The sequence below is a fragment of the Syngnathus typhle genome, linkage group LG10 (genome assembly GCF_033458585.1).
Source record: "Syngnathus typhle isolate RoL2023-S1 ecotype Sweden linkage group LG10, RoL_Styp_1.0, whole genome shotgun sequence".
NCBI lineage: Eukaryota > Metazoa > Chordata > Actinopteri > Syngnathiformes > Syngnathidae > Syngnathus > Syngnathus typhle.
The window spans coordinates 12280016-12303583 of NC_083747.1; the positions used below are offsets into that span (position 1 = coordinate 12280016).

Here is a 23568-nt window from a genome sequence, read left to right on the forward strand (position 1 = left end):
TGTGCCTCCTTCTCCTAGCATGCATAATTCATGCGCAGTGACAACAACGGCGCCAGAAAGGAACTGACAGGATTGTCTGCTTCTAATTTCAGGTAAGGAAACAACAAACCATGGATCGATGAATTGATATACAAATGATTTTTGCTACGCTTTCACATACGTGCTAATCCAAAATATTACGCAAACTAACTTGATTAACCTACCGACTACTTGAAGCGTGAATGTGATCATACTTGTTTATTTACACAGATTTTTGCAATAATGCGCTTCAGTCTTTAATATTCAAGTCATGTGAATTATTTTTGGACAGTGGCTCAATTGAATTGATGTTACAAGCGATACAAGAGGCATTTCCCTTCCTTTCCATTAAAGTGCAGGTCTCGTTTGTCGCAGTTCCATGCATGGTGACCTTGTATCTGTCGGCCTCACACGTGATGTCTGGATTCACTTGTAGCCACTTGCACCTTCATTCGGCGGTAATTTCACCGGCGCTCAGAGGGGCGCCCTTGCTTGTATCCAAGGTTAAGCTTTCCTAAAGCCGTCCCATCTCGTCTCCATGTAAATGAATATCACCCTGGCCCCTGAACCGAGCAGCGGTTCTCCCCTGCATCAGGACTTTTTTACGGTGGCCACTTATGAGGCACGTATACGACTTTTATGAAGCAAATTAATTATATCCTGTATATATACGACACAAATCATGCAAGGATGTTTTATGGCAAGTTCAGTGCTGCCGGAAGCCAGGTGTCGTCTTAAATGTCAGTGATCGCTAGATGGCGACAACATTCTGATGATCAGAACCATTTGCTGTTATTCCAGGTCTTGTGTCGCTCCAGGAACAAACTCTTTCGAGAAGGGTAGGACCCACTTGACACTTTCACGGGGTTTCCGCGGCCTGACAGACGCGGCGACGAGCGAGTGGAAACAATAAGCAGAGATTTCAGTTTGGGGGCTGGAGGGGTGCAGCTCACCACTTCTTGCACCCTCACTTCCATCAAGAAGGAGCTGTTTCCAGTTTAGACACTTTTGAATGAATGAATGAACGAATGAATGAAACTTTATTCTTCACACCATCATTAATCTTTCATACACAAACAATGATGACATTTAACAGCATGAGGAAATTGGCAATTGACTTATCAACTCCAAGTCAGTTTTGTCCATCCCCTACCTGATGCCGCAACTCTAAGCCTAACCCTACCCCCCACCCCCCACCCCCCGGATCCCTGCTCCGGGGTCCGGCCCACCGCCGCCGGCACGCTATGGGCGCGCTCCTCTTCGACACCGCCGAAGCCAATCGGCGTCTGGCGGGGCGTTAAGTAGGCCAAGCCGCTTCCTGGTTCTCGGAAGGCGGAGCTGAAGGAGCTGGAGGAGTTGGAGCGGGCCTGAGGAGGCAGTGTCACCGGCAAGGGGGTGGAGGGGGTTTGATCCGACCGGCGGTGTGGCAGGAGACGACGCCGTGGGACCAACTTGTGACACGAGGTGAAGACTGTGGACTTTGCCGGTGGATTCCAACTATTTATCGAAGAACTTAATAAAAGAGACGAGAAGGAAGAAGAAGCTGGCATTTAGGGTCGACACGAATCAGGAAGTGAGCGCGGTGGGAGGCGACGAGTCGCAGGACAGGTGACACAGGTGAGTGCTAAGCTAACGTCCCAACTTAATAGCTTGCGTGTGTTGCATACGTTGATTTATATGTACTTCTTTACAATTTGGATTTACAATATAAATATTTCTGCGCTCGTTTCTCCTCTTCCTGAAGCTTCCGAACGGGGTCACGGGAGGACTCGCGGACACGTCACGGGTCCATTATCTATTTCGTCGTAGCTGCCGTGTGTTCCGTTGCGTGATAGTTTGAAGCATAAATATGTCAACCAGGTGAGAGGTAGAAAGTGCCAGCGAAAGAAAGATAAAGAAAGACAGTAAGGGAGGGGGCCTGGAGTCCATTTGTGAGCTGGCTAATTATAGAAGACGTCCGTGAGCTGATATACAAAACCCAACCTGCTCACACGTGCCAAGCACACGCACGCAGGGGGGTATTTAGTCGACTGTGTCGGTGGTGGTCTCTGCCATCGTTCTCATCCCCATCCTCCTCAGAAGGAGGGCGCACCCTGTGTTTTGTGCACTGGTGCGTGCGTGCTTGCAGGGCTGGGGAGGCAGGCAGGCCTGGCGTGCCAGTGGGCTTGTGTGTGTGTGTGTTCACAGAGGTAGATGAGGCTGGCTCGCCCCTCAGACAGACCGGCCCAACAAGCTCGACTGGCTTGGGTTCGGTTTCCCCTGCAATGGGCGCACACACGCACGCACTCGTGCACACACACAGGACTTGTTTAGTTTAGTGAAGAGACGCCCATGCAGGTACAATCCCACCTCACTTGACTTCCTCGTGTCAGCCTGTGTGTAAATATTCAAAGCCGTGCAGTACCGCTGTACGCCACGTGTTGTCGAGTACGTGAAGACCGGGGTCGGTTTGCAGCGTAGCGCCCATCTGACGGCGGCATAATGGCGGTCCGGGATAATTGGACATCTGCTTCATCTCTGCTTCTTGCTGTCCCGGCGTGACCTCAGTGCTTACCAGCTTCCTCCCTTTGCCACACCTCATCATCACTATCATCACAATGTCTGAATCAGCTTGCACTTTCTTCTATGCGGCCAACATCTTCTAGATCTCAAAATGGGCTCAAAATTAAAACATAGTTCACATTGACCCAACATTGCTTATGATATTACAAGAAGTAGCCGTCTTCTTTTACTCGGACCGCCCCCTTACCCCCAACCACCTCTTCAATCTCACCGAGCACATCCTTCGTTGGCTCCCTAAAGTTCCTCTGATGGGATTGAAAAGAGCTGAAAGTAATGCTGCGAGTGACTCGTACTTGTTCCTTCCCTCAGGGTGTAAGACGTTGAAAAGGGACGGAGACGACCAAGGAGCCATTCTTGCCGCTGTTTATGGACTGCAGGTAGGAAGCGAGAACACACAGTGCTCCCGAGCACCACGATTGTCATCTCATCACGATTGTCATCTCATCGTCACGCTAGGCTGCTTTGCTGCACCGAGAGTGTCTTTTCGGTGAATGTTTTTTTTGTGTGAGCCCCTGGCGCTCCATCGGGTTGATGCCACGTCCGTGCCGAGTTGGCGGAGCTTCTGCTGTACAGGCGGGCCGGGCTGCCTGGAAAAACAGCCCAGCCCGTGGAGATGGACCAAGCGCTTGAATATTTCATAGGCGGCCTGGAAGTTAACTCCTGTGTGGTTTGAGGGCAGCCCACGCTGCGCGCAGCTTTTAAAGACACACCAGGAATTGAGCCAAAAACCACACTTGTACTTTTATTGCAAGTACGGGCCCCAAGTTGAAGAGAACAAGCTTCACGTTTCGCTAATACGCGGACGACGTGTCGGTGGAGTTCTCCGATTTTCATGGGTGCCGCATCGTGGGCCGGTCAGACTGAAAAACGTCTTTCTGGCTGAGACGGATTCAAACGAAACATATGGGAGCGAGCACAGTGGCACAAAAGAAGAGAGAGAGAAAATAAGTGACATTAGTCTCTATGTTGACCTTTCCACTGAGGAAAAGCCTGTGCGTGCGTGCGTGTGTGTATGTATGTGTGTGTGTGTGTGTGTGCGCTGGACAGCATGGCGTAACAAATCATGTAATCATGGGTCTGCCAGCATATGACTAGCATGTGGCGTGCTGACGCGCCGCTTCTGGATGGAGGGCTTCTCGTAACGGACAAACATGCAAGGGTGACGGACGATACCTTCACAAGCATGCATGCGTGTGTGAGTGTGTGCATGTTGATTCACTCCAGGCTGCTACAGTTGGGTCTTGCCCCCACTCGACATGTGTCAATAGAGGAAGTTGTGTGTCTGCCATTTCCTCATTTTCAGTCACGGGGTGCCGCCGCCGTGGCCTCAGAGGGCCCTCCCGCCCACGCTCCAAACCGGTGCGGTACTGTGTCGCCTCCGCCGCCGTCGCTCGTGATTCAACTCTTCTAGTAAGACAGCCGGCCGGTGCTCATCATAAGCGGTCTCGCTTCAGCGAAAACGGGAGAGAGGCGGTGAACAAGGCGCTCCCGCAGTTGAAAGTGACCCCCACTTGGAAGGGGAACTCCACCTAGCTGCAATTTGTTCCCTTTTGGAGGAGAAAAAATTCCCATGAATTGCTTGTGCGGGCTGGGAAATGTGATGCTACACTCTTGCTCGTATATTAATATTGTGCTCAGCTCCTCTCTTGGCTCCTTAGTGCGGCAGTGGTTCTTTGCTCAGATAAAGAACATATTCACGTGGGCATTGCTTGATTACCATTGCACCCGGTCTTTCTACATTTATTACTCCACAGTTGGTGTTCAACTAGCAGTCGCTTAAAGGGTAACAACGGCGGCTAATTGTTAGCTTGTGGGCTGATAGCGTTTCCCAGTGTCTTAGCATTTAGTCAGTGGAGCCTATGCGGTTGCGTAATGCTCTTTGTAATTCTCCAAAATTTGATGATCAACGGCTCACGTCTCGAAAAACTTGTGTTGCGTGTATCGCCCCCACCCTCCCCCGCCCTGTTAGTCAGCTGTACAGTAAATTCCTCCTTGCAAGCTCAATTTACGGACTTATAGGAAGCGCACTCCCCTTGGTGAGCCCGCCGTCGGTGACCGCGTATGACGGGAAGGTGTGACGCTGCACAAGCGACTCGTCTTTTCGAGTATCGCTCCATCGCGGCAAGGGCTCGACCACCTTGAGCGAGTACAGGAAAAGGAAACTGATTGAAATCGGTTAGCTTTGCAGCCTAGGTTTGCGCATTGACGTGGTCCGGCTTGTGAAATGTAGCCGTCGACGTTGCAAACAGCGAGGTGGCGCTGCCTAATCTGCAAGGTGTGTTTGTGGGGGGGGGGCGCATTTTGAGGCCTGCACCGGACGATTAAGACCACAACTCGATCTTCCTGTTTTCACCTTGCGCCTTATCAACGCCCACTGTCTCCTCCCCCGCGGGTTTCATGCGTGATTTCAAAGAACACGCGCCTACAAGTTGTTGGAAATTTCAGACTCTTCCTTTTGCCAACCTCTCTTCCTCTCCGTTTATTGTGGAAAGTGTGGCTGAAATTGAGTGGGCGGGGCCTAGACTGCGTTTGTGTGGTGGTGATGGCGGTGGGATAGTTGCATGGCGGTGGGATAGTTGCATGAGCCCTGCCAGTGAAATCAATAATGTAACGTCTTCTTAGAACTAAGACCACACTCAGACAGACATTAATGCTCCAGTACTGTCAAGGTCAGAGGAGGGCACCGTTTTTTTTTTTTTTCTGTTTGCGTCTATGTGTGTGTGTGTGTGGGGGGGGGGGGGGTGTGACTGTTGTTGAGAGTCAAATGCACGCTGCTTTCTCAGTCATCCCCACCACGGGTGCTCCCCCCTCCCTCCAAGGTGTCCCACTCAGTCACTCCTCTCACTAACCCCCAAACAAGTCAAGCGCAAAGAGTGCCTTTGGCTCTCGGACGCAAGAGACAAAGCCATGAGAGGAGGACGAGTGCGTGGAGGACCAACGGTAGGAGTTCCTTCGTCGACTTGTCGGGCCGCTCATCGATAAAAGCGGCCATGCGTGTGTTGTGAGAGGCCTGCGCGTGCGTTTCACTCTGGACGAGGCTTTTGTTTAGCGTACAGTCAGCGCCACGACTCCTTCTTTGTGAGGCTGCTCTCGTTCAAGTCGTACTTGAGCTGCGTTGGCTTGTCAAGTTAGTTTTGACCTTTTCAAGTTGTCAACTCTCTAAGAATGTCAGCAATAGCAGTAAAGTGATCAATAGAACCTTGTTTTAAAAAGCTTTGTAGTGTGTCAACACATTAGCAATGTGACTTAATTCCGAAAATGGGAAGAAATTCCTTTCATCCTTAAAAAAAATAAGTCCGTTGGCAGGTTGCTCTCTGGTTCTGAACGAAGTGAATTGAAACTAAATTGTGCTAACAATAGTTCTTTTTCAGCTAGTCGACTTAATGTGTTGGGAGTCAACCAGACCTTAACATTTGCACAGTTCATTGGGGACTGGAGCAGCCCAAATGAATTCCTCAATCTGGATGAAGCCATTTCATGTCTGGAAGATGTCAGCTCTCTGCGGCGTTTCTCGTCCAAAGTTCTTGCCTAGCTTGGCGAATCAACAACTAACACGCTTGGTGCGAGTCATAGAAATGCAAGTCGTCATAATCGATACGTTGGGAAGAGCTGTGTCACATGAAAAAAAAAAAGACTCACCACGCACGCACGCACGCACACACGAGCACGTTGGAAAACATGTGACATCAGCTTCATAAGAGCGTTTGTCCTTCTCGGCCGCATTTTCTCTGAATAGCATCAAGTCACTTTTTCCCTGCTCGTGCCGGAGTCTGATATAATTGAGCTGGACTGGGAAAACTGAGTTCACTTTCATGGAAAACAAGAGCCATTAGAAAAACATGCAAACACTGCCCGTGTGTAGATTTTGTTGATCGACGTATATGCGGACACAGTCACCCTCTATTTTTTTTTTTTTTCTTCTATTTTTTCTTTTTTTTTTTTTTTTTAAATGCAGAAGTCATGCTCACGCTTGCTCACTTTCCTGGCAGTTGTGCTGCTAATGGACACTCATTAAGTTTTCATCTGTTGAATTTGCGTCATTCTCTGCGTGGCGTGCAGACCCGGGGCGGCTCAAGCCGACGCTTTAAAAGTGCTCCGAGTGCTACGGGCGGTCTCAGAGTGGGAAAATGGCCAAGACTCCGCTGTGAGTTTAACATTCTTGAAACGGACTTTACGAAATGAAGGAACAACACACCTAAAGTCAAACATAATTGAACTGTGACAACCCAAAGCCCAATTAGCATGAATAAACCTGTTAAGATAATCGTGAACACTCTGGGGTGTGTGCTGACATTCAAGCCATTCCATGAGTCTTTCTCGCCTCATCAAGACCGAGTGGTCTGTGTCGTGTCTTCATCTTGGTGTTTTTTTTTTAGGGAAACGTCGCAGCGGCACGGGCCTTGACCAACCGTGTGATTGCGCCACTGCGCCAGGGCGCCTGGCATTGATTTGCCAAGCTCTTGTCAAACATTTAATTGGCTTGACTTCTTTTCGATTGGGGAGTTCACCTTGCTCGCTTTTAAATAGATTGTCACATAACAGGTTCAATGTAACAATGGTGGGTGGTGGCCATAGGGACGTGTGTGTGTGTGTGTGTGTGTGTGCGCGGGCGCGCGTGTTGGTTGGGACCACGGACTGTCATGCAACCTTATGTGAGCAGGGCGGTGTGTGCGTGCGCGTTCGTCTGGCACAGGGTGTGTTTAGGAGCAGGTTGGTCTGGTGGCAGCAGCGCCGTGGGAACGCGCTGATTGGATGGATAGATGGCCGGGGGGGCTGCTGGCTCGTTGCTATGGGAGGGAGGTGACAAGCGGAGGGCTGCCGCCGCCACCCGGGGGCGTGTGCAGCCGCAGCTTGTTTGTGAAAAATCAGGTCCGCTCAGGTGAGGCAATTAGAGCCTCTACTCGGTAGAACGTGCACGGATGCGGGTGAACCAGGGACTCGAGTCTCGGGACCAAAGGGCACGCGCACAATTTGTGGAAGCGTAGCCTTGCCTTGGTAGTGTAGTACTTTTGAATCCTTCTCATTCTCTCGCCCACTCTATACTTAGGGTGCGAGTGCATTTTCCTTCTTTCTCTCTCTGGTTTGCGTGGGCCAGGTTTCTTGCTCAGGTATTTTAATCAAAGGGCTAATGCTATAAAGGGAATTAACCCAGTGCCCTGCGGTTACGCCGCATCGCCATTGCGCAATCGTGTGTCTCTTCCGCCTCACCCCAAACAGTTTGCACCCCTGGCAAAAATCACATCAGTCTCAAAAAAAACAATACCAGTCCGGGTTTAGTCAGGACTCAACAGTTTTTAGGAGTCTGGGACCCCTAAAATGTGCTTGCAAAACTGTACGTTGATACATCAAAATCTAATATTGTTTGTACCATGACACTGGTTGATTTGAATGTTCAATTTTAGAAAAAATATTTGTGACCGAAACAAGAAAATGTTTGCAACGCGACAGTGTCGCCAAGTGGTGAGTTGTGAGTATTGCGGCAATATGAGTTTTTTTTTTTTTTTTCTTTTCTCCCAGACGGTGATGTCGTCAGGCGAGGATGGTCTCATCGGGATCCCTTTCCCGGAGCATAGCAATGAGCTGCTGTCTCACCTCAATGACCAGAGGCGCTCAGGGCTCCTGTGTGACCTCACCCTGACCTCTCGCGGGGCCCGCTACCCCACCCACCGCTCTGTTATGGCCGCCGTCAGTCTCTACTTCCGCCGGCTCTTCGGGGCGGAGGAAGGCGGGTTCGGCGAGGGTGGCGGAGGGTTCAACGTGTGCCAGCTGGACTGTGTGGCGCCCGATGCGCTGGACGCCCTGCTGGAGTTCGCCTACACGGCCACCCTGACCATCCCCTGCTCCGGGATGAGGGACGTGCTGCGCGGCGCTCAGCTTTTGGGCATCCAGTGTGTGGCGGACGCCTGCAGGGACATCTTGGGGGAGAAGGCGGAGCCAGAGGAGGAGGAAGAGCAGAAGAGGGAGCAAGACGTCGCCGCCACCGCCGCCGCTCTTGGGAGGCCGGCAGGACAGCACACGTCCCGAAGGAAAACTGACAGGAGGAAGTTGAAAAAAGTGGGACCTCATTACATGGACTCCTTGCCGAACCCACCACCCGCTTCTCCCGTCTCGTACCCTTCACCTCTATCAGAGAGCGGGCGCTCGCCGCTCCCTGCCCGACCCCTCAGCCCGGAACCTGAGGAGCTGCTCTTTAGATGGCGGCAGAACGGTGGCCCCGGGGGGATCCGAGTACCAAAGAGGGGGCCCGCCTTCAACGGAGGTCACCTACACTGGATGCACCGCCGCCCGGCACCTCCGGACGCGCCCCCAGAGGACAAACTATCCGAGGAAGAAGACATGGAGGGTTTCGGCAGCGAAGGGACGCTGATGGAAAGCACCTCCACCGCTTCCTCCATGGCCGAGCGGGGGGACCGTGTGGCAGTGGCCTCCGTGGCAACGGAGGTGGGCGTCGGCAGGAAGAGGAAGTCGCAAATGCCTCAGCAGTGTCCCGTCTGTCAGAAGATCATCCACGGCGCGGGAAAGCTGCCTCGCCACATGAGGACGCACACCGGAGAGAAACCCTTCCAGTGCTCTGCCTGCGGCGTTCGCTTCACCAGGTGAGCAAACTGCAACCGGCCCTCCCTTTTCTGCACCGTTGTGGCTTGACAAGAGGCGGGGGGACCCGCATGCACTTGCCCTGCTATCTTTTCACCACCTGACGTGTTCTTGCGTGTAGGAATGACAAGTTGAAGATCCACATGAGGAAGCACACGGGCGAGCGGCCTTACTCGTGTCCGCACTGCCCTGCCCGCTTCCTGCACTCGTACGACCTGAAGAACCACCTGTCCCTGCACAGCGGTGCGCGGCCCTTTGAGTGCCTGATCTGCCACAAGGCCTTTGCCCGCGAAGACCACCTCCAGCGGCACCGCAAGGGACACAGCTGCCTGGAGCCATCCACGAGCTGGCACGGCCAGGGGCCCGGACAAGACCAGCAGGAAGCCGGGGTGGACGCGGGCGAGCTGCTGCGTCCATCGGGGCCCCACCCCTCGGTGTTCCCGCAGCCCGCTGTGTTGGAAGGGCACATGTTCCGAGCGGACGCCGATTCCGAGCGCACACTGGCCCTGCAGGTTCTGGCGCAGCTCAGTCCGCAGCGCTTCGCCAACTACCAGGGCCTACTCCTGAGAGGCAGAGGGGAAGGCGAGCCCAAGGATCCCGGGGGCGTCGACTCTCGGCGCCAACGCTGGCCGCGGGAAGCAACAGAGAAGATTGATGAGGACCAAGACGAATAGCGAATGTTTCTATGTGTGTGTGTATGTGTGCGTGCGGGTGTGTGCTCGTGTGTGCGCGTGTGTACACGTGTGGTATGACATCCACTTAAAAAAAGTAATAATAATTTCACTCAGGTGGCTGGACCTGCTGCTCCATGTGGGGCGCACTTAAAAAAAACAAAAGCAAAAAATGTAACATGGGTTTCCTCAGTCGCTTTCAATGTTTGTTTGTCTTTTGGCTATGAGCTGTTGATTTTTTTTTCCTTCCCTTTCTTCTTTTTTTTCTTTTAGAAGGGAACTCACGGCAGCACTTTTTGCAACATGTGCCCCCGCGAGTCTCACCACAGTATTCAGATGAATATTCGGGTTTGTATTACCAACGTAGCGTGACCAAACCCACAGACGAGGCGAGCAGTGACGTTTCCAAAGCAAGCCCGAGGGCACTTGGCCAAAATGGCAGCCGCACGGGCAATACGCTTTTTGGACTTGTGGGGGTGTCCACAACATTTTCTTGCAAAGAAAATGTTTGCTGGGGGTTCACCTTGAAGCTGTTTTTTTAAACGTTAGCTGTAATACTCGCTCGACTGGGATGCTTTGCCCCGCAGAAATCCAAAGCTAGAGCCGAAAGACAATTATTAACCTTTTGGGGGCGTTTGTGTCGTCAGTCTTTGCTTAGAGCTGGAATCAAAAAGAGTTATTTGATAACTTCAAAAAAGAGAGAAATAAAAATGATTGGTAGCCAATGTTGGGTTTAAAGAACTCTTTTCAACAGTTCTGAGCAATTTCGCTTCAAGCATTTTCTGTGTTGATTGACCAAAAAAAGACCAAGTCTTGGTCAAAGTTGTTTTGGCTCTTCAAAGACTTCCAATGCACAAGCTTGGCTTCCTTAGTTGAAGCAACAAAGGTGACGCCGGGAGGGGTGGGGTGAACCTGAGCATTTAGCCCTTTGTCTGTATTTATTTATTTATTGTGTTTGTTTATTTATTTTGGGGCGTTTTTTTTTTTTTTTTAACTAGATCAAATCCGGGCTTGGCCAATAGTTTAATGTCATCGCTACACGTGAGAATTGAGGCCCTTGATCCCTTTGTTGCGCTCCACCAATGCATTCCTTGCACATGTAAAGCCTTTAGGGCTCTGCAAAAAAAAAAAAGACAAACATTCCAGCTTCTGACCAAAGGGGTGGGCAACTTGTGGAACGTGGGCCAGCTGGAGCCTTTTATTTGGCCTGCTTCCAATAAATTGTTGGGACGACTCACAAGTGTTGATTGGCTTCTTGTGTCTTTAGAAAGAGGTTGCCCACCCCCGTGCTGGCCACCATTCATATAGAAGGTATGCCGCATGTGCGCTCGATCCCAAAAAGCTCCGGAGGCACCAAAGGGACAGGTCAGTTCACGTTCCATGTCATCTTGATTTGAAATTTGTTTCATTTTCTTTCTCTCTTCTCTATCTGGTGCCTCCTGTTGGTGTAAATTGTAAGATGCACTGTGATGACCTGACTACTGTACTTGGCAACCATTTAATGTTTGTTTTTTTGGTTTTTTTTTGGAAGGGTTGTTTTATTTAATTGTTTTAATGTACGGTGTATATATAATATGGATGAAGTTGCCTTGGTGTTTGTTATGCTGCACTTCTTCTCAGGAACTCTTGAGCAATGCACTAAGTGGTTGTAGGACCTCTAAAATGGGGGAACACGATGCTGGCTCGTTTGAAAAGACTATCAATGGACTCATGAATAGCTCACAAGCGGAGCTGCTTTCAAAAGGCATTTACATGAACTGCTAGTCTTAATGGAGAGAGTCGCTGATCTCAATCCAAAAGGAATGAGTGAATGAGTGGGTGAATGGGCGAGTGTGACTCAATGCCAGCTGTGAAGTGTACCTCTCCATACAAAGTTTTTGTGGCTTGGGTTTAGGGAGGAGGGTCTGAGACCGTCTGGCCATCAGGGATACTTATGATTTTTGTCCTTCAATTTCTTCTTGACCTTGTCCTTGTTTCCCTTTCACGTCATGTCAAGGAACACCAATTAAAAACAAACAAAGGAAACAAAACCATGTCTTTTGCCGCTTTTCTGTGTCTGTCGTTCTCAGTGTGATAGATTGCAGGCTCCTTGGAGTGAAGGATGCAGCAAATTAATTATTATCCTGTAGGTATATAAAATGAGGCAGACATTTTGTCCCCTTCAAAGTATGAAGTGCAATACAATCATAAAATGGAATCATTTTGTTGAAGTAAGTTGTCTAACAGACCTCCGGTAGGGCAAAGTCTTTGCAAGCCAAGATAATGAAAAAGCTTTGAAGCAGTTTATCTTAACAAATATTTCATCAAAAATATTGCAAAGGAGAAAGTCGCTTATTTGGCCACAGTGACGAGCACCACACACTTCCCGATCAGATGTGTGACCAAAAAATATATATTTTTGATCTAAACAAAATATGCCGATGTGCAAAATATATACTCTCAGAAAGTACACAAACCACGGGAATTTATGCGAGGTCCGTCTCGTCCATCGCCAAAGGACTTCACATGTATAATGTTGCTGAGCAGGCTGGCTGGGTAAGCGACATTTTTGAGTTATCACTGAACATTTGATTTCTCTAACATGCTAAGGTGACCGACCCCTGCTTGCATCTTAAGGTGACGTCTAGAGAGTGTTGCGCGATGACAAATCCAGCGTTCTATATGGATGTGTTGAAACTACGTGAAAGTGATGTCTGATGTCGGCGAGTCTATCTTCTTGTTCTTCCAGCATGAAATAGCAACCAACAAACAGTGGCGCACCCCCCGCCCCCTACTCATCCTTCCCTTCCTTGCTCTCCTCTCTAGGTGTCGAATGTTCTTTCTCTTGGCGAAATCCTCGTTCCAGTTCCCGTGCTATCTGGTTATGTATATTTGCGGCGTACACAGCCTTGAGGGGATCCTGTGCTTGGCGGGAAGGAGTTGGAAAGTCCAGGTACCGTAGACGTGTTGGGGTGTTCGGCTCCCGTTATCAAAAAGGATATGACGTACAGCACCAAACCCTGCTTAGCTCTTTTTTTTTCTGCCTTAAACAATACGAAGCAACAATTGGTGAATGAACAGTAAGGGTTTGGATTTGTATTCACAACGATCGAGGCATGACTATCCCAAGTCATGTTTGGTAAACATTGACAACTTCTCAGTGAACTTTGAACTTTCTGGGACACTCCTTGAAGCCAAGCAAAACAGCTCAGTTAGTGTTTTCACATTTTGCTTTTATTACAAATGATCTTCGATCATACTCATTAAAACCAAATGAAATGAAGACAGAGAAAACGTGTGAGGGGGGGTTGCGCTCATAGCGGTGGCTAAAAGATGGTTGACGTAAGGTGTTCAGGCGTCCAGAGCTCTGATCCTTATGTGGATGCCGTTGAGTGAGCGCAGCACTAATCGAGGGATTATCTTGGGCTTCCTGGCGGGGTCCTCGATCAGCTGGTACCTTCTCAGAACCGAGGCCACCGCCACTTTCATCTCGTTCATGGCAAAGTTCTGACCGATGCAGTTCCTGCAAAGGGATACACACACATCAAATTAGGGCTGAGAAAGGTCAAGTGGCGCCACAAAGCAAATCTGTCCACTCTTTGCGCTTGAGAAGCGTCCGACCTTGAAGATTTGCACCGCGTCAAGCAAACTGACCTGGGCCCGGCAGAGAAGGGCACGAAAGCATGCGGCGACCTTTTGGAAACATTCTCCGGCAAGAAGCGAAGTGGGTTAAACACCTGCGATGATATGTATGACATAATATGACAAACGTTTGGAAAGCTTCGCCAAAGGTCCCAATTCTGTTCAAAACAGCAGAACTTTATTTTCTGCCCCGACTTGCAAAATGAGGCTCGGGTGTCACCTCCTGCTGGAGCATGACCTACATTTGGGTTTTCCCAGACTGTGGCATTCCTGTGGAGCGCATACACACTTGTCCCAATGAGAGAACCTGGAGGACAGAAAAAGGAGACACCACAAGATTTCTTTGTGACCCGTTTTGTGACGAGAACTCGCTCGTCTAATGACACTCCCAAATCATCTTACGTAAATTGTCAGTAAAGATTGTTAGTAGTTACGTCACCCGACCTGCCGGCATGGTCCGTCCATCTACGAAGGTGATGGCTTTGGTGAGTTTTCGAGCTATTCCCGGCACCGGCGGGAAGAGCCGCATCGATTCTTTGATGCACATGGTGGTGTAGGGCATTTTGGTCAGATCCTCCCTTATCGAGACGGTCCTCGTTAATTGTCCTCAAATGGAAAAGACGCGCCGGGAAGAGCTCACCATTGCAAGGCGTCTTTGCCGTCCAGGACCCGGGTGATCTCCTGGCGGCACTTGTTCTGGTGTTTCGGGTGACAGGCCAGCGTGTGGAGAATGAAGGAGATGGCGCTGGCGGTGGTGTCGTGGCCCTCAAACATGAAGGTGTCCACCTCGGCCCGGATGTCTTCGTCCGAAAGCCCCTGCTGATTCTCGTCCTTGACCATCAGAAACACAACAAAGCACTTTTGTTTAAACATTTATTTCCTGTCTGCAACAACAGCACCAACAACGGCTCAACTCACTCTTGCTAAGAGAAGAATGTCCAAAAAGTCCAAGGTCCTTCTTCCCTGGACACGTTCAGAATCCTTCTCTTTCTCCAGGGCTTTTTTCCTCTTGCGGATGACTTCCTCTTTGACAACGACAGAAGATGTGAGCGGACGCGTCGACCTTGGTGGTAAGGCGAGATGCTGAGCTTTTACCGGTGTGACTGTGAGCCACCTTGCAAGCCCTCCTATGCCTGAAGCCGTGCGGGCTGAGATAGAAGATAAGGTCGTTGTGGTACGGGAAGGTCCGGAAGCGGAGGTTGACCAAATCAGTCAGCTCGTACACTGATTTAATGTACTCGTTTGTTCGGCTGAAGGCAGAGAGCGAAGCGTTAATGCGGGAGGTTATGGTTGGGGGGGTGGGGGGTATACGTGCGGAACGACCGCCACCTCTCGGTCTGACACTTGCTGTCGTAGCTGAATGCGCACTTCATGATGGTGTCCAGCGTCATCAGGCTAACGTGTTCAAACAGCTCAAAAGGCTCGCCGCTGCTCACGTACTGCTCCCATTTGACCTAGCCAGTAACATTTGGAGCAACTCGATTAATTTCTTCGTTTTTCTACGTCATTTCGAGTCACAAGCTCGCGATGTCAGCGGCGCTTACCAACATGATTTGAACCGATTCCAACATCAGTTTGGTGTACGATTTCAGCACGTCGTAATGGAAACCCGGCGTTAGGAGCCTTCTGTGGCGGAACCATTTCTGACCGTCGGACACCAGCAAGCCGTCGCCTGACGATTCAAATGTTTTTTGCAGTTCTTATCTCACAAAGCTTTTCACTCAGTGGGTTCCGAACGTGAACAAACTTTTGGGAACACGTTTTTTTGATAGCAGAAAAGTTAAGCCAGTGCTAGCTAGCTAGCAATGATGATGTCTTACCAATCCAGCTCTTGAGGAATTTATATGCAAAATCATCTTTTGGTTCTGCGGGGGAAATAGGGAACAGAAAAATACGTGACATAAGATCCAGTAGTACGCATTTCAACTGTTCTATGAACGTATAATGTATTTAAGAATATCTTGAACGATTATTACAATGTTATTGCTCATCATGTTCAAGACAGAGAGAAAAGGTAGTGCTGACTGACAGCGGAAAGTAAAAGCTGATGAGGCACCTGTTGACGTCACGATACTTTTCACGTAATCTGGATGGTGGATGTTTATGAAACAGACGCAAGGGCCGAACCACAGGGGGAACGCGTAGGGGTACTGCTCGCCCCATTTGACCATCTTGTCCAAGTCCGTCCCATCTTGTTTGAACTGAAAGGAAGCGAGGAAACACGCAACAAGTGTCGTTCGCATCAAGCATTTGCAATCACAACGCTCGGGAGAATCTTCTGTTTCTTACTTGCAGGACATGCCCAAAGAACCAGTTCCCCGGCGGTCCGGTGAACGCCTCGAAGTTCCGCAAAGCATCCCTCCTTTGAATGAGGAGCACGGCGAGCTTGTAGACGACGGCGACCAGGCAAATCAGTACGAGTGAGTGCAGCAGCGAACAGTACGGCAGCAGTCCCCCGAGAGACTCGCTAAGCGACATGTTTGCAAGTGCAACTGGAGGACAACAAGAAAGAAAAGCGCCACGACTTAGCCGAACCGACTAACTTGCACACTCGGGTTACGGATCGGCCAGTAATGGGGACAACAGAAGCGTCATAACTGCTCAGAACCGGGGTGGGCGGGGTTGATCTGAAAATCAACCCTTGACTCGCACGCAGTGACAGCGTGTTTTGTTTCTGGTGCTAGTCGCTCATTCGTAGCTGCGACTACTTCTTGGAGATCACGCCCAATTCACGCACTCCGACGTGTTACCTCGCTTTTTCCGCTAGGTGACGGCAGTGCATTAAAGAGTTGCACAAGTTTACGTGAGTAAAGAGAATAAATGTGTGGTGTATTGATTTGGTAATGTTGGTTGGTATAAGTATTATTTCAGTGCTTATTTGCTGCCAATGTGATACTTCTACTTTTACCCAGTAGAGGGCGCACTCGCCTAGAGTTGACTACTGAGGATTGATGTTAGACAGAAGAAGTTGTACAAGAGAGAAACCTGTGCTTGTACTGTGTGTGCCGTTCTATTAAAAAGTCCTCTAAACTTGGAGAGTGTGCGCGTCATTACGGCCACGATATAACAAAATGTAAATTACATTATGTAATCCAAGCTGTTTCGTTGTATTTAATGTGAGATTAACACGGATGTGTTTCTTTCAATAAATGAATAAACTATATTTCAAACCAGAGCAGTTAGCAGTAGAGATCATTGGTGTTGGCGCACTCATCATAAAGAGCCGGAATACCGGCTACAGTGTACATTTCACTTGATCCCAAACATAAAACACACAAACGTATCCATCTTGACTCTTGTTACAGGTTTTGTTAACATCTGCCAGTGGTTAGGCAATATTCTCCCATCACTGAGAGCAGGAATTAGCATTTAATGTCCACATGTTTACATCTCTGACGCAATACAGGGTTTTTTGATGAGGCAGTAGCACCTCGATTGTCGTTAAAATTATCACTGGTGCATCTTCAGTATCACAGTCCATCCCATGGAGGAGAGATTCACATTTCTTCTTTTAAGGAACATTTCCTGATTTACAGTCCCTTTCAAAGATCTCAACACATGTTTTGGACTTTTGTTCTGACAGGTATTGTGACAATTTGCCTACAATCAAACTTAGATCTGGTCTTATAAATATCATTACATAAAGCAAACAGACAACAACGTCACGCGGTGGGAGCAGGTGTTGGAGGTTGGTCCAGGCGCTGGTCGCTGAAGTGGTCGGATCGTTCTGTCACGGATCGGAATGGAGCAGGGCGACCAAATGCAGCTTGGACCAGGGTTTATTGAAGGGAAAAGGTAGTTGGCAGAGAAGAAAAGGGGGACAAACTAACAGAACCAGCAAACTGACATAACTTCCTAACAAAAAAACGAGACTGACCGACCGACAGGGTTGGCTAACAGACAGAACAGAAAAACACGTACCAAGAAACAAAAACGACATCAAACGTGAAGACATCAACAATGCGACTGAGGGGCAGACAGGACTTAAATACAAGACAGGTAACAAGAGGCAGGGGACTGTGATTACATTAATTGAGCTAACACAGGAGGGGAGGGGCGACGCGAACAGAAACCATGGCAACATAGACATAATTCACCCGGGAACGAGTCGTGACATGATAGACCTATACAGGCTGTTTATTTGCATCTGTATGTCTATTTTGGAAATCTCAGCTACATTTGACAACATTTTGAGGGGTTTACAAAATTAGCTGCAAGTTTAAATAATAAATCCATTTTATTTTTGAAAATGTAACAATTATTTTCAATTTCCAATTTCGCGGACCACATGCAATACCGCCATCGACCACTAGAGTGAAATCCCTGCTTAATGGCCCTTCTGTAGCAGACAGTCTCGCGTTCCCACCAGATCTTCCTCTCACTCTCATGACGCTGTCCTCCTCTGTGGACACAGTCCTGAACTTTTGGGTGCTCTCTGCAGCTTTGTCTTGAACCCAGCAAAGGTCAACTTTTCATCATGAATGGACACATGGAAAATGGATTAAAAACATCAGGTAAAATATAATCTGGGACACGCTGATTGACTGCCTTTTGGAGGTAGGTCAATTCAGTATACATATTTATCACACAAGGCTACCCCTTACTTAAGGGACAAGCTCTTGTCGTCCAACAGCTGGATTAAATGTCCATGCGCCTTTTCATTTCTCTCGGCACAATAGATACTCCCTACCAACAGGTGGCGGAGATGTACCGTTTCCTCGTTTGACAACTGCCTCTACCCATGTGTAATACGCACTCAAATTTTGACTCTTACTTAAGTCCGTAAACGTAAAATTATTCCAGAAAAAAGATCATCTTTGGGAACAACCGGATGTTATTCTGCCGGTCAGTATCACTGCGCATGCGCTAGCAAACTCTATAGCAAAGAAATGTTTCGGATTTGTGTAGGGTACATTGTGACAGCAAACGAGCAGGTGATCGAGCAAGCGTCTGACACGAGAGCATTGTGTTCGTATGGAGGCAAACAAGGCAAAGTGTTGAGAAATAAAATATTACCTGTAATACGCATTTAGGTAGAGAACTGAACTCTCGCTCTTTATAGAGCTGACGTGTCTTGCGCATCCGTTCTGCGCATCTGTAATGGCGGCCTCCGTATGATATCCGGTTTGCGATAGAGATTAAAAAACAAACAATATTTGACAATAACACACCATCAAGGATTGCACCATCGCATCAAACGATGTCGGCAATTGTGAATTTAACTGACTGAGTGTGTTGGGCAGGATGGCTGAATGTGATGCGCGATTGACAACAAACAAGAAGAAAGGTGTGATTTCAAGTTTTATTTCGAGGGAGATTTTCTTCAAAAATGTTGTACCCATGCATAATGCGCACCCCAGATTTTAGGACAATAAATTAGTTAAATTTTGCGCATTATGCATGGAAAAACACAGTATTACAAATGAAGGTCTTCGATCATACTCATTAAAACCAAATGAAATGAAGATGGTTGACGTAAGGTGTTCAGGCGTCCAGAGCTCTGATTCTTATGTGGATGCCGTTGAGTGAGCGCAGCACTATTTGAGGGATTATCTCGGGCTTCCTGGCGGGGTCCTCGATCAACTGGTACGTTCTCAGAACCGAGGCCACCGCCACTTTCATCTCGTTCATGGCAAAGTTTTGACCGATGCAGTTCCTGCAAAGGGATACACACGCATCAAATTGGGGCTGAGAAAGGTCAAGTGGCGCCACAAAGCAAATCTGTCCACTCTTTGCGCTTGAGAAGCGTCCGACCTTGAAGATTTGCACCGCGTCACGCAAACTGACCTGGGCCCGGCAGAGAAGGGCACGAAAGCATGCGGCGACCTTTTGGAAACATTCTCCGGCAAGAAGCGAAGTGGGTTAAACACCTGCGATGATATGTATGACATAATATGACAAATGTTTGGAAAGCTTCGCCAAAGGTCCCAATTCTGTTCAAAACAGCAGAACTTTATTTTCTGCCCCGACTATCAAAATGAGGCTCGGGTGTCACCTCCTGCTGGAGCATGACCTACATTCGGGTTTTCCCAGACTGTGGGATTCCTGTGGAGCGCATACACACTTATCCCAATGAGAGAACCTGGAGGACAGAAAAAGGAGACACCACAAGATTTCTTTGTGACCCGTTTTGTGACGAGAACTCGCTCGTCTAATGACATTCCCAAATCATCTTACGTAAATTGTAAATAAAGATTGTTAGTTACGTCGCCCGACCTGCCGGGATGGTCCGTCCATCTACGAAGGTGATGGCTTTGGTGAGTTTTCGGCCTATATCCGGCACCGGCGGGAAGAGCCGCATCGATTCTTTGATGCACATGGTGGTGTAGGGCATTTTGGTCAGATCCTCCCTAGCCGAGACGGTCCTCGTTAATCGTCCTCAAATGGAAAAGACGCGCCGGGAAGAGCTCACCATTGTAAGGCGTCTTTGCCGTCCAGGACCCGTGTGATCTCCTGGCGGCACTTGTTCTGGTGTTTCGGGTGACAGGCCAGCGTGTGGAGGATGAAGGAGATGGCGCTGGCGGTGGTGTCGTGGCCCTCAAACATGAAGGTGTCCACCTCGGCCCGGATGTCTTCGTCCGAAAGCCCCTGCTGATTCTCGTCCTTGACCATCAGAAACACAACAAAGCACTTTTGTTTAAACATTTATTTCCTGTCTGCAACAACAGCACCAACAACGGCTCAACTCACTCTTGCTAAGAGAAGAATGTCCAAAAAGTCCAAGGTCCTTCTTCCCTGGACACGTTCAGAATCCTTCTCTTTCTCCAGGGCTTTTTTCCTCTTGCGGATGACTTCCTCTTTGACAACGACAGAAGATGTGAGCGGACGCGTCGACCTTGGTGGTAAGGCGAGATGCTGAGCTTTTACCGGTGTGACTGTGAGCCACCTTGCAAGCCCTCCTATGCCTGAAGCCGTGCGGGCTGAGATAGAAGATAAGGTCGTTGTGGTACGGGAAGGTCCGGAAGCGGAGGTTGACCAAATCAGTCAGCTCGTACACTGATTTAATGTACTCGTTTGTTCGGCTGAAGGCAGAGAGCGAAGCGTTAATGCGGGAGGTTATGGTTGGGGGGGTGGGGGGTATACGTGCGGAACGACCGCCACCTCTCGGTCTGACACTTGCTGTCGTAGCTGAATGCGCACTTCATGATGGTGTCCAGCGTCATCAGGCTAACGTGTTCAAACAGCTCAAAAGGCTCGCCGCTGCTCACGTACTGCTCCCATTTGACCTAGCCAGTAACATTTGGAGCAACTCGATTAATTTCTTCGTTTTTCTACGTCATTTCGAGTCACAAGCTCGCGATGTCAGCGGCGCTTACCAACATGATTTGAACCGATTCCAACATCAGTTTGGTGTACGATTTCAGCACGTCGTAATGGAAACCCGGCGTTAGGAGCCTTCTGTGGCGGAACCATTTCTGACCGTCGGACACCAGCAAGCCGTCGCCTGACGATTCAAATGTTTTTTGCAGTTCTTATCTCACAAAGCTTTTCACTCAGTGGGTTCCGAACGTGAACAAACTTTTGGGAACACGTTTTTTTGATAGCAGAAAAGTTAAGCCAGTGCTAGCTAGCTAGCAATGATGATGTCTTACCAATCCAGCTCTTGAGGAATTTATATGCAAAATCATCTTTTGGTTCTGCGGGGGAAATAGGGAACAGAAAAATACGTGACATAAGATCCAGTAGTACGCATTTCAACTGTTCTATGAACGTATAATGTATTTAAGAATATCTTGAACGATTATTACAATGTTATTGCTCATCATGTTCAAGACAGAGAGAAAAGGTAGTGCTGACTGACAGCGGAAAGTAAAAGCTGATGAGGCACCTGTTGACGTCACGATACTTTTCACGTAATCTGGATGGTGGATGTTTATGAAACAGACGCAAGGGCCGAACCACAGGGGGAACGCGTAGGGGTACTGCTCGCCCCATTTGACCATCTTGTCCAAGTCCGTCCCATCTTGTTTGAACTGAAAGGAAGCGAGGAAACACGCAACAAGTGTCGTTCGCATCAAGCATTTGCAATCACAACGCTCGGGAGAATCTTCTGTTTCTTACTTGCAGGACATGCCCAAAGAACCAGTTCCCCGGCGGTCCGGTGAACGCCTCGAAGTTCCGCAAAGCATCCCTCCTTTGAATGAGGAGCACGGCGAGCTTGTAGACGACGGCGACCAGGCAAATCAGTACGAGTGAGTGCAGCAGCGAACAGTACGGCAGCAGTCCCCCGAGAGACTCGCTAAGCGACATGTTTGCAAGTGCAACTGGAGGACAACAAGAAAGAAAAGCGCCACGACTTAGCCGAACCGACTAACTTGCACACTCGGGTTACGGATCGGCCAGTAATGGGGACAACAGAAGCGTCATAACTGCTCAGAACCGGGGTGGGCGGGGTTGATCTGAAAATCAACCCTTGACTCGCACGCAGTGACAGCGTGTTTTGTTTCTGGTGCTAGTCGCTCATTCGTAGCTGCGACTACTTCTTGGAGATCACGCCCAATTCACGCACTCCGACGTGTTACCTCGCTTTTTCCGCTAGGTGACGGCAGTGCATTAAAGAGTTGCACAAGTTTACGTGAGTAAAGAGAATAAATGTGTGGTGTATTGATTTGGTAATGTTGGTTGGTATAAGTATTATTTCAGTGCTTATTTGCTGCCAATGTGATACTTCTACTTTTACCCAGTAGAGGGCGCACTCGCCTAGAGTTGACTACTGAGGATTGATGTTAGACAGAAGAAGTTGTACAAGAGAGAAACCTGTGCTTGTACTGTGTGTGCCGTTCTATTAAAAAGTCCTCTAAACTTGGAGAGTGTGCGCGTCATTACGGCCACGATATAACAAAATGTAAATTACATTATGTAATCCAAGCTGTTTCGTTGTATTTAATGTGACATTAACACGGATGTGTTTCTTTCAATAAATGAATAAACTATATTTCCAACCAGAGCAGTTAGCAGTAGAGATCATTGGTGTTGGCGCACTCATCATAAAGAGCTGGAATACCGGCTACAGTGTACATTTCACTTGATCCCAAACATAAAACACACAAACGTATCCATCTTGACTCTTGTTACAGGTTTTGTTAACATCTGCCAGTGGTTAGGCAATATTCTCCCATCACTGAGAGCAGGAATTAGCATTTAATGTCCACATGTTTACATCTCTGACGCAATACAGGGTTTTTTGATGAGGCAGTAGCACCTCGATTGTCGTTAAAATTCGCACTGGTGCATCTTCAGTATCACAGTCCATCCCATGCAGGAGAGATTCACATCTCTTCTTTTAAGGAACATTTCCTGATTTACAGTCCCTTTCAAAGATCTCAACACATGTTTTGGACTTTTGTTCTGACAGGTATTGTGACAATTTGCCTACAATCAAACTTAGATCTGGTCTTATAAATATCATTACATAAAGCAAACAGACAACAACGTCACGCGGTGGGAGCAGGTGTAGGAGGTTGGTCCAGGAGCTGGTCGCTGAAGTGGTCGGATCGTTCTGTCACGGATCGGAATGGAGCAGGGCGACCAAATGCAGCTTGGACCAGGGTTTATTGAAGGGAAAAGGTAGTTGGCAGAGAAGAAAAGGGGGACAAACTAACAGAACCAGCAAACTGACATAACTTCCTAACAAAAAAACGAGACTGACTGACCGACAGGGTTGGCTAACAGACAGAACAGAAAAACACGTACCAAGAAACAAAAACGACATCAAACGTGAAGACATCAACAATGCGACTGAGGGGCAGACAGGACTTAAATACAAGACAGGTAACAAGAGGCAGGGGACTGTGATTACATTAATCGAGCTAACACAGGAGGGGAGGGGCGACACGAACAGAAACCATGGCAACATAGACATAATAATTCACCCGGGGACGAGTCGTGACATGATAGACCTATACAGGCTATTTATTTGCATCTGTATGTCTATTTTGGAAATCTCAGCTACATTTGACAACATTTCGAGGGGTTCACAAAATTAGCTGCAAGTTTAAATAATAAATCCATTTTATTTTTGAAAATGTAACAATTACTTTCGATTTCCAATTTCGCGGACCACATGCAATACCGCCATCGACCACTAGAGTGAAATCCCTGC

General features: G+C 48.6%; 3 protein-coding genes across 7 annotated transcripts; 1 reads left to right on the forward strand and 2 right to left on the reverse strand.

The window, feature by feature from the left end:
• The first annotated feature begins 1336 nt into the window (after nucleotides 1-1336).
• Nucleotides 1337-11875, forward strand: zbtb7b (zinc finger and BTB domain containing 7B). Its single transcript, XM_061288411.1, has 4 exons — nucleotides 1337-1635; nucleotides 2890-2957; nucleotides 8098-9176; nucleotides 9296-11875. Exons 3-4 carry the CDS (start codon nucleotides 8104-8106, stop codon nucleotides 9846-9848), a joined length of 1626 nt encoding a protein of 541 aa, XP_061144395.1. The 5' UTR covers nucleotides 1337-1635; nucleotides 2890-2957; nucleotides 8098-8103; the 3' UTR covers nucleotides 9849-11875.
• Nucleotides 11876-13036: 1161 nt separating this feature from the next.
• On the reverse strand, nucleotides 13037-16173 carry LOC133161277 (cytochrome P450 4B1). 4 transcript variants are annotated; one of them, XM_061289655.1, is made up of 12 exons: nucleotides 15756-16171; nucleotides 15523-15667; nucleotides 15287-15331; nucleotides 15011-15138; nucleotides 14796-14920; nucleotides 14562-14716; nucleotides 14385-14491; nucleotides 14107-14297; nucleotides 13911-14044; nucleotides 13709-13773; nucleotides 13479-13561; nucleotides 13037-13347 (listed from the first exon to the last, which is right to left on the reverse strand). In XM_061289655.1, the coding sequence occupies exons 1-12, from the start codon at nucleotides 15942-15944 to the stop codon at nucleotides 13176-13178; spliced, it is 1539 nt and encodes a 512-aa protein (XP_061145639.1). In that variant the 5' UTR covers nucleotides 15945-16171; the 3' UTR covers nucleotides 13037-13175. The 4 variants fall into 4 exon arrangements, with proteins under 4 accessions (XP_061145639.1, XP_061145640.1, XP_061145637.1 ...); XM_061289656.1 differs by lacking the exon at nucleotides 15287-15331 and having other exon boundaries at nucleotides 15756-16172; XM_061289653.1 differs by having other exon boundaries at nucleotides 13479-13773; nucleotides 15756-16172.
• A 2581-nt stretch (nucleotides 16174-18754) lies between these two features.
• LOC133161267 (cytochrome P450 4B1-like) lies at nucleotides 18755-21945 on the reverse strand. Of its 2 annotated transcripts, XM_061289629.1 has the most exons (12): nucleotides 21528-21944; nucleotides 21295-21439; nucleotides 21059-21103; nucleotides 20783-20910; nucleotides 20568-20692; nucleotides 20334-20488; nucleotides 20157-20263; nucleotides 19879-20069; nucleotides 19683-19816; nucleotides 19484-19548; nucleotides 19254-19336; nucleotides 18755-19122 (listed from the first exon to the last, which is right to left on the reverse strand). In XM_061289629.1, the coding sequence occupies exons 1-12, from the start codon at nucleotides 21714-21716 to the stop codon at nucleotides 18951-18953; spliced, it is 1539 nt and encodes a 512-aa protein (XP_061145613.1). In that variant the 5' UTR covers nucleotides 21717-21944; the 3' UTR covers nucleotides 18755-18950. The 2 variants fall into 2 exon arrangements, with proteins under 2 accessions (XP_061145613.1, XP_061145614.1); XM_061289630.1 differs by lacking the exon at nucleotides 21059-21103 and having other exon boundaries at nucleotides 21528-21945.
• Between the last annotated feature and the right edge of the window lie 1623 nt (nucleotides 21946-23568).